The sequence below is a fragment of the Cynara cardunculus genome, assembly GCF_001531365.2.
Source record: "Cynara cardunculus var. scolymus isolate 2C chromosome LG 4, CcrdV1, whole genome shotgun sequence".
Lineage (NCBI taxonomy): Eukaryota > Viridiplantae > Streptophyta > Magnoliopsida > Asterales > Asteraceae > Cynara > Cynara cardunculus.
The window spans coordinates 9,993,882-10,003,992 of record NC_037531.1 but is presented as its reverse complement, the minus strand read 5'-3'; the positions used below and the strand labels follow the sequence as shown (position 1 = coordinate 10,003,992).

General features: G+C 38.3%; 1 protein-coding gene across 1 annotated transcript; it reads left to right on the top strand.

Annotated features, from left to right (window-relative positions):
* Nucleotides 1-892: 892 nt before the first annotated feature.
* Nucleotides 893-9,571, top strand: LOC112511066 (cellulose synthase A catalytic subunit 2 [UDP-forming]-like). Its single transcript, XM_025116454.1, has 14 exons — nt 893-1,795; nt 2,292-2,487; nt 3,093-3,325; nt 3,409-3,517; nt 3,857-4,046; nt 4,157-4,423; nt 4,591-4,936; nt 5,066-5,203; nt 6,019-6,144; nt 6,236-6,448; nt 6,733-6,976; nt 7,089-7,285; nt 7,881-8,231; nt 8,708-9,571. Exons 1-14 carry the CDS (start codon nt 1,715-1,717, stop codon nt 9,287-9,289), a joined length of 3,273 nt encoding a protein of 1,090 aa, XP_024972222.1. The 5' UTR covers nt 893-1,714; the 3' UTR covers nt 9,290-9,571.
* The last annotated feature ends 540 nt before the right edge of the window (nt 9,572-10,111 follow it).

Below are 10,111 nucleotides of genomic sequence, written 5' to 3'. Positions count from 1 at the left end.
TACATATCCTAAATAAAATGTTTGTTGAAACGTAAAGTTTGTTGACCGAATTAATTTAATTAATGTCTAACGACAAAATAAATAACATTTATTGCTAAATTTTGCGAGAAAAAATTGTTACATTTATTATGTGGTAAAATCAATGAAATTTGTTTTGGAGAATCTCCGACAGCTATATTATTTTAGAAATTTGGAAAAAGTTGTTTCAACAACTATGCAAAACTCACCTTTAAAATAATGAAAAATAGGAGAAGAATGGAAAAATCTCAATATTTTGAAAGAAGAGAGAAAATATAACATATCTGTTGGAGATGCTCTTGGTTTTCATTTAATGAATATTTTTTCAATCAATATAATAAAGTTCCAACTTTTTTATATTTTATACCCGTTTTGACCATAATTTGTTTATCTCGAAACATTTAATAACGTGAATGACAAGTTTTGAATCAACATATTTTTGAATGGTAACCTGTCGATTAATTATTGTATTTTTAAAATACAAATTGAAAATTTAATATCCATGTTATTAAATATTACAAGATCAACATATTATTTTAAACATACATAAAAGGTAAAAAATTTAAACATTTAATTTTTTTTTCTAAAATAAATGTTTATATTTTTATTTATTTTAAACTAAATCTTTTGTTTTCAAAAAGAAAATATTTTTTTATTATTTTCATTTAAAAAAATTAACATTTATTTAAGGTACAAACATATATAAATCACATTTAGTTGAGAACAACCAACACGTTGACTGCACGTGACCATCTGCCATCCCTTAACCTGTTTGACAGTGGGAAGTGAATGTGAGTTTTAAGTGCTGAAACCCCACCACCATTATCTGTTACCACCACCACCGTCACCACCACCACCAACACCACCACTGTCATCAAGATTCAACAACAACATCATCACCATCACCTTCTCTTCCAATCTAAAAGATACGATTTTGATTTCACTCTTGTACCTTTCTCCGGCTATCCACCACCAACAACCACCGTACCTCCTGGTGGGGCCCGTCTTCCACCACCACATCCGGGCCCCACTTCCGTAGATTACATCTCGTAGCATCAAAACCCCCCCTTCTCACTGGAAGATCCATCAAACCTATCTGTATCTCTTCCCTATTACGCATTAAACTTTCTGTAAAAGTTGTATCCATTTTTGCCTTTGGGATCTCTTCTCTGATCCACATCCAACCCAGAAGGGGTTTCTTTTTCACTATTAAGAAAGCAATAAAATACAATAAAATAAAATCCCACAAAATTGATTATAATAATTATCTGGGGTTTTATTCTATATTATATTTTTCGTTGTTTACATTTTCGTTTTTCGGTCTTTTCTTAATGTGGGTTTTAGGGATTCCTGTGATGGGTATTTGAAGACAAGTGAGTGAAGAGAGGGAAAAGAAAGAAGACGACAAAAAGCTCTCTACTTTCTTTGTTTACATTTCGTTTTCGACCTTTTCTGAATGTGGGTTTTAGGGATTCCTGTGATGGGTATTTGAAGATGGTGAGTAAAAAGAGGGAAAAAGAGAGAGAAAAATAGAGAAGACGACAAAAAGCTCTCAACTTTCTTGCTGGGTTTCTTCAAGGGATTTGACTGTTTGAAGTGGGTTATCTCTCAGATTTCAGTCAAGATTTCATTCAGGATTTCAAGTGCCGTTTATGTTTGTATGAGTGTGTGAATTAGTGTGTGCTCTGTTGATTCAATGGATACAAAAGGACGACTAATTGCGGGTTCACACAACAGAAATGAGTTTGTTCTTATCAATGCAGATGAAGTTGGAAGAGTAAGCTGACTGTTAAAATGCTGCAAATCTTTCATCTTTTCTTTTGCAAATTAGACTGAATCAGTCCTCATTTTGAGTGCTTAATCTGTGTTCTTCTTGTCAATATTTTGGTTTGAAGCTGAAAAGTTTCATCTGTTCATCACTCTGTTGGTGGTGTAATGATGTTTACAACATTTGAATGCATCTTGAATCTTGGTGTTAGATCACTCAGATCATCTTGCATTTCAACCACAATCACTTTAATTCACACATATTCACCACTCTTCATATCCAGCAACCATTTTATGCATTCCTGTGAATATAGTGCTTTTTTTCCATATCAGGTACCTTCATAAACATCCCCATTGCTATAAAGCTCCGAACTTTCTTTATTTTCTTGCTTTTTTTTGTTCAGCTAGACTTGATGGTGAATTCCCATTTGGGCAATGGTGTCTCATTTGAAATCTTATGTGGGTATTTGGTTTCTTGTTCCAAAACTAATTTTTATCTTTAACAGGTGACTTCTGTAAAAGAATTGAGTGGGCAGATTTGCCAAATTTGTGAAGATGAAATTGAAATAACTGTGGATGGGGAGCCATTTGTTGCTTGCAATGAATGTGCGTTCCCTGTTTGCAGAACCTGTTATGAATATGAAAGAAGAGAAGGAAATCAAGCTTGCCCTCAGTGCAAAACCAGATACAAACGAATTAAAGGTATCGATAATGCTCTCTTTATGGTCAATTCTTGCTAGTTTTTAGGGGCTGTTTGGTTGGTTTTTCATTAAGTTCTCCATGGATAGAACTTTCTGTAGATTAATCTGTTTGTATAGATTGATAAGCTTTTAGTTGGGAGGGTTTTTCACAGATGGAAGAACAGTGTATATTTAATTAGGAGAGGTGGGTTTGGAAAAACCTTGGCTTTCTGCATAAAGCTCCCCTAGAAGCTTAATGAATAAACCACTTTCTATATCATTAAGCCACTAACTAACAGTTGTGTATTGCTGACCGAATAAGCTGAGTCCCATTAAGCATTAAGCTGCTAACAAACAGGCCCTTACTGTCTCTTCCTGAGTAACTAAACACTATTACCTCTTACTGGGTAAGAGACGCTTATTTGATCAGAGATGATGGTCTTTACCGACAATCTTACTGTATCATTTTGCTTATAGTATGCTATTTTGATGACCAAGAATCTTACCCTGTAAGGTAAGTGGGGTGATGATTCTTGGTTCCTTACTCGGTGGGTGCTTCCGGTTTTTGTTGGTAAACGGTCCCTTAGTGAAAACAAAAAAGAAATGAGCTAAAACTTCTAATATCAGGGAGTCCAAGAGTAGATGGTGATGAAGAAGAGGATGAATTTGATGATTTGGATAATGAATTTGATCTTGGAAGCAATCATCGGAGGGACCCACATAGTTATGCTGAGGCAGTGCTTTCTTCCCGCCTCAATTTCGGCCATGGTGCATCCAATGGTTCTGGCTTTGCCACCCCATCAGAGATGGAAGCAGCCGCCCTAGACCCCGAGATCCCTCTTCTTACTTACGGTCAAGAGGTAATAATAATTCTACTTGCTTTTAAGGTTAAAAATGGAAATCTGTCAACTTTTCAGACAATATGATCAACTTGCAATTGAAGGATGATGGAATCTCGGCTGGTAGGCATGCTTTAATCATCCCTCCATTCATGGGTCGTTCAAAGAGAATCCACCCGATGCAGTTCTTCGATACTGCTTCATCAGTTTCTTGTAAGTCTTTGGTTTCTTGATACTTGTGATAGTGGGTCAGGTTCAAGGGAAAACCGCAAAAAATTGAAAAACTGAGGAACACTCTGATAACCGTTCATTTGGATGGTATGCACATGTGCATACATGTAACTTGGAAGCAATTTGTCTGGTATGCACATGTGCATAAAGAAACAACTCCAATTACTTATATGCACATGTGTATACCGTGCGGATGAATGGTCACCAGGTGTTCCTCGGTTTTTCATTTTTTAGGGGTTTTCTCTATGAACCTCCCTCTTGTGACAGTTTTGCGCAATTCTTGGCTTAATCTCGTCCTGGTTTGTTGGTGTTTTGTTTCAGTGCCACCTAGGCCAATGGATCCGAAGAAAGATTTAGCGGTTTATGGGTATGGAACAGTTGCATGGAAGGATAGAATGGAGGAATGGAGAAAAAGACAGACTGATAAACTCGAGATGGTTAAGCACCATGGAAATGGTGGTGGTGGCGGCGGCCATAGTGACGGAGATCTAGATGATGCCGACTTACCAAAGTAGGTGTTTTCTTTCGTACCAAATAGTTGTTCGAATAAATCTGTAATTCATAATTCGTTTCAATTCATTACTCTAAATGTATAATTTTTTTTTTACTTTTGATATATAGGATGGATGAGGGGAGGCAACCACTTTCGAGAAAGTTACCGATACCTTCTAGCAAGATAAATCCTTACCGAATGGTCATTTTAATGCGAATGGCGATTCTTGGTCTCTTCTTTCATTATAGAATCTTGCACCCTGTCAATGATGCGTACGGTTTGTGGCTCACATCGATTATTTGTGAGATATGGTTTGCCGTTTCATGGATCTTGGATCAATTCCCAAAATGGTTCCCGATTGAACGTGAAACATATTTGGACCGATTGTCACTAAGGTATATGCATCCCCTATCGCTTTTTTAACCAAACCAAACAAACCCAATATATTCGACCTGAAGGTAGGATCTTGAAGGGCGGGGCCAGGGCGGGGGGAGATTGTTTCCGATTTGACTTTCAGTCCCGCATGTCTCGAGTGTTTAAAGTTGGTTGCTTTTGTATTCAGGTATGAGAAAGATGGGAAGGCTTCAGAGCTAGCTCCTATCGATGTGTATGTGAGTACGGTGGATCCACTGAAAGAACCACCGCTCATTACTGCAAACACAGTGTTATCCATCCTTGCGGTGGATTATCCTGTGGATAAGGTCGCTTGCTATGTTTCCGACGATGGTGCCGCCATGCTTACGTTTGAAGCACTCTCGGAAACATCCGAGTTTGCACGAAAGTGGGTTCCGTTTTGCAAGAAGTTTAATATAGAGCCACGTGCTCCCGAGTGGTATTTCTCCGAAAAGGTTGATTATCTTAAAGGCAAAGTACATCCCGCATTTGTCCGAGAACGCCGTGCTATGAAGGTTGGTAAAAAGATCTATCTTGTTCTTTCCTTTTTGTTTTGAAAAAGCATTATTCTTCAGGATAGAGGCCATGTCTTCATACATATATTAGGTTCGCTTGGTTTCTATGTTCAACTATTTGAAATGCAGAGGGACTATGAGGACTTTAAGATCCGGATAAACGGGCTTGTGTCCATGGCACAGAAGGTTCCGGAAGAGGGATGGACGATGCAGGATGGTACTCCATGGCCCGGAAACAATGTTAGGGATCATCCCGGGATGATCCAGGTGTGCATGATTCCTATCTTTCGATTTTTATCATTCTATACATGTGCTTCTATGAAATAAATTGAATATATATAGGGTCAAGTTCAGGGGAAAACCGCAAAAATAATAAAAAAAACTAAGGAACACCGTGATAACTATTCATATGGAAGGTATGCACATGTGGATACAATTAATTTGTAAGCAATTTGTCCGGTATGCACATGAAGAAACAACTTTAATTACGTGTATGCATATGTGCATACCGTCCAAATGAATACTATCAGGGTGTTCCTCAGTTTTTCATTTTTTGGAGGTTTTCACCTTGCCTCCCTCTCACTCTCTCTATATATATAGAGAGAGTCAGGTTCAAACTAGAACAGTACCTAAATAATAAGAGAATAAGAAAACGGTTGAATAACATGTGGTTTTACACTAACATCACGTAACAAAATCACATGTGAGGTTGCGGGGCAAAGTCGACCGCACACCATTTTTTGCTTGTTAACGTAAAATCACATGTGATTTTGCACATTATTTGACCGTTTTCGTATTCTCGTATTTAGTTACTGTTATCGTTTGATCCTCCCTCTATATCCACTTTTTCAACAACATTTATTGGATCATCTCAGTCTAACGGTTTGGATGGGTTATTCGGTTCTTTTATCATATCTCGATACAGAGCTTACAAAAAGCGTTATATGAAGAGCTCATAACAACGTAAAAAGGAAAGTTTTAGAATAATTTTAAAAAGTCAAATTACGATCGCGAGAAGCTAAGGGGATTAACGTGGCATCCGAGACAATAACACCTTTCTTTTTCTAAATTGTATTAAACAGGTTTTCCTCGGAACCAACGGCCTCCTAGATGTTGAAGGAAACAAATTACCGCACCTTGTTTACGTTTCTCGAGAGAAAAGGCCCGGATTCGACCACCACAAGAAAGCCGGTGCCATGAATGCTTTAGTACGAACTTATCTCCGTTATCACGGATCGTCATTTCAAATTTATTTTTCTTCGTTGCTTTTAACCTATTTATCTTGTTTCTTTCTTGAAGATCCGAGTGTCGGCAGTTATAACAAACGCACCTTTCATGCTCAATGTAGATTGTGATCATTATATAAACAATAGTAAAGCCCTTCGGGAGTCTATGTGCTTCATGATGGACCCTATATGCGGAAAGAAAATATGTTACGTTCAATTTCCTCAAAGATTTGACGGGATTGATCGTCATGATCGATACTCAAATCGAAACGTTGTCTTCTTCGATGTACGTCATCAATTTAGTGTTTAAGCAAGATGCACTACAACTAAATGGGTCTTTTAGGTTGCATATGCGTCCTAATAGAGTGCTTAATGGGAGTTTATAGGACCAAAAACCGACTTATTGTAATGCCTTTAGAGAGGACACACGGTTTTTGGTTCTATAAATTTAAGGATCGTTTAAATAGTCTATTAGGACGGTCAGTTGTCCTAAAAGACCAATTTTGTTGTTGTGATATCATTCGAAAACGTCGTGTTTCTCTTTTGTGATCGTTCTTAATGTGATAACAGATTAATATGAAAGGATTGGATGGAATCCAAGGACCGATATACGTTGGAACTGGTTGTGTGTTCAGGAGACAAGCGTTGTATGGATACGATGCTCCGATCAAGAAGAAACCCCCCGGAAAAACGTGCAACTGCTTGCCGAAATGGTGTTGCTGTTGTTTTTCGTCAAGTAAAAAGAAGATGAAGAAAATGAGGGAAGCTTCGACTCAAATACATGCACTAGAGAATATCGAAGAAGGAATCGAAGGTACGTGATCCGTCTTGATTCTTTGTTTTCTTTGGAAGGATGTAATATATTTATATACGGCAAATGCTCGCACACTTCTCGTTTCACCTTTGGGAACTTGTATTTGTTGCAGGAATGGATAGTGAAAAGTCGTTGCTCATGCCTCAGATAAAGTTCGAAAAGAAGTTTGGACAATCTCCGGTGTTTATCGCTTCAACGCTTTTGGAAGAAGGCGGCATTCCTCCCGAAGCTAGCTCTGCATCGCTTTTGAAAGAAGCGATTCATGTCATAAGTTGCGGTTATGAAGACAAAACCGAATGGGGAAAAGAGGTTTGTGATTCCCTTCTTTTTGCGCATTTTGCACAAGTTGGGGTCTTCACGGAAACGACATAGCTATCTTTCGGGTAGAGGTCAAGTCCGCAGGGAAATTTGCATAAATAGCCAAAGCTGATAGATGGTTTAACTTTTTAGCCATTTTCTAACCAAAGTTCACTTTTTAGCCAATCCTTACACAGAAGGCTTACACATTGGTTTTCGGCAAAAAAATTAAAATAAATTAAAATCATCACGCAGAAAATTAGTTTCTGCATAAGGATTCCACTTTCCTGCGTAAGGATTCTGAGAAAGCCACTTTCTGCCTAAGGATTCCACTTTTTGTGTTTGCGTAAAGATTGGCTAAAAAGTGAATTTGGATCAGAAAAATGGCTAAAAAGTGAAACCCTATTTGCTGATTTGCTATATACTTTAATTTCCCCAAGTCTACATACGTCCCAACCCGACCCCACCTCCAGGTCACGTGGGACATATTGGGCTTGTTTTGTTTGGTTTTAGGTTTTTGAGAACAAAAACCGAAAGACGAAAACAAGTAGCCAATTTCATATTTTGTTTCCTTTAAACTTTGTACTTAAATGCTACTGAAAAGCAGGTTGGATGGATTTATGGTTCGGTTACAGAAGATATCTTGACGGGGTTCAAGATGCATTGTCACGGGTGGCGGTCGGTGTATTGCATTCCAAAAAGGCCGGCTTTTAAGGGTTCGGCTCCAATTAACCTGTCGGATCGTCTTCACCAAGTTCTTAGGTGGGCTTTGGGGTCGGTTGAGATCTTGTTGAGCCGACATTGTCCAATATGGTATGGTTATGGCTGCGGTTTGAAGCCTTTGGAGCGGTTTTCGTATATAAACTCTGTCGTATATCCATTGACCTCCATCCCGTTGGTTGCTTATTGTACGCTTCCGGCCGTCTGTCTCCTCACAGGGAAATTCATCGTTCCTGAGGTAAGAACGAACTTTGCATCTATAGATACATCATGATAATAAACATTATTGACCTCCATAACTCGAGAATATGGCTCATACGTCATGTTTGCGAGTTTATTTTAGTGAATCTGTATATTCATATATGAATAAACACCCAAATAACTGTATATATTACTGTATTGATGCTTGTGTGCTTATTCATATATGAATAAACGCTGTCAAATAATTTTTATACACTATATTCATGTTTGTGTATATTCATATATGAATACATACTATCAAATTACTCGATACAATATATTCATGTTCTGTGTCTATTCATAAAAACTGTCATAAATAACTTTATACGCTATATTCATGTGTGTGTTCATATTCATATTCATAAATTAATAAACACCATCAAATAACTTTATACACATTCATGTTTGTGGGTTTATTCATATATGAATAGAACATCGTCAAATAACTTCATATCATATTTCATCTTCTTGCAGATAAGCAATTATGCTAGCATTCTCTTCATGCTCATGTTTTTGTCAATTGCGGTAACGAGCGTGTTAGAAATTCAATGGGGTGGTGTCGGTATCGACGACTTTTGGCGGAACGAGCAGTTTTGGGTCATCGGTGGGGTCTCCTCCCATCTTTTCGCTCTCTTCCAAGGTCTCCTAAAAGTCTTGGCCGGAGTCGACACAAACTTCACTGTTACCTCAAAAGGAGGCGACGATGGGGACTTCGTCGAGCTCTATCTCTTCAAATGGACAAGTCTCTTGATCCCACCGTTGACTCTATTAATCTTCAACATCATCGGTGTAGTCGTCGGGATTTCGGACGCGATCAGCAACGGATACGAGTCGTGGGGTCCACTCTTCGGCAAATTGTTCTTCGCAATATGGGTGATTCTTCATCTCTACCCTTTCCTCAAGGGTATGATGGGAAAACAAAGCAATGTTCCCACCATCATCATAGTTTGGTCAATCCTCCTAGCCTCGATCCTCTCGCTGTTGTGGGTCCGGGTCAACCCGTTTGTTAGCAAAGACGGGATCGTGTTGGAGGTTTGCGGGTTGGATTGTGATTAGAAGAACGGGAGGATCGATCGGAATCGGGAGCATGTGGTGTGAAACATCTATGAGTAGTAGTATAGAATGAAAGAAAGAGGACTAGTAAGTGTTTGTAGATAGAAAAAAGGCATGGACTTGAGATAGATTGAGGTTTTGACTTTGAAAAGTCTTGTTTTGACCTTTTGACTTTTGATTGATTCTTTTAGGGTCAAGGAGTTTTGTGAGAGGATGAAGGGATGGATTCCAGAAATTTTACAAGTTTGTAATCCCTAGAGAACATAAATTCTTACTTATTTTCATCCAACGTTACAGGGTAAGTGTTTACCTGGTAAAAGTTATCACAAATATTATTGGACGAGATTCTAGGTCATCAGATTTTAAAATAATAGATTACAAGCGTTCTATCGTCTTGTAAGCGTTAACCTGGTAAAAGTCACTATTCTCGAGGTAAGATTATTGATCGACAAAATGACAAGTAAAATTGTTGGTAAAGACCATCATCTTTGATTGGGTAAGTGTCTTTTATCTGCTAAGATGCAGTAAGTGTTTAGTTCTTGGGTAAGAGACGGTAAGTGTCTAATAAACAACCCTTTAGGGGGGTTTGATTCGCTTGGAATCCATCAAAGACATTTCATTTTGAAGGAATTGGAATAAGATTTAACTACGTATTTGGTTGGTAGGAATTTGAATTGAATCTCATCTTAGTTTGGGGGTAGTTGTGACAATGACAGTAATGGCATGGTGGTTAGTGGTGGGTTGGTGGTGATTTTGACGATGACAGTAGTGGTGTGGTGGTGGGGGTTGGGGTAAGGTGTAGGTGGGCGAGAGGGTGGGTGGTAT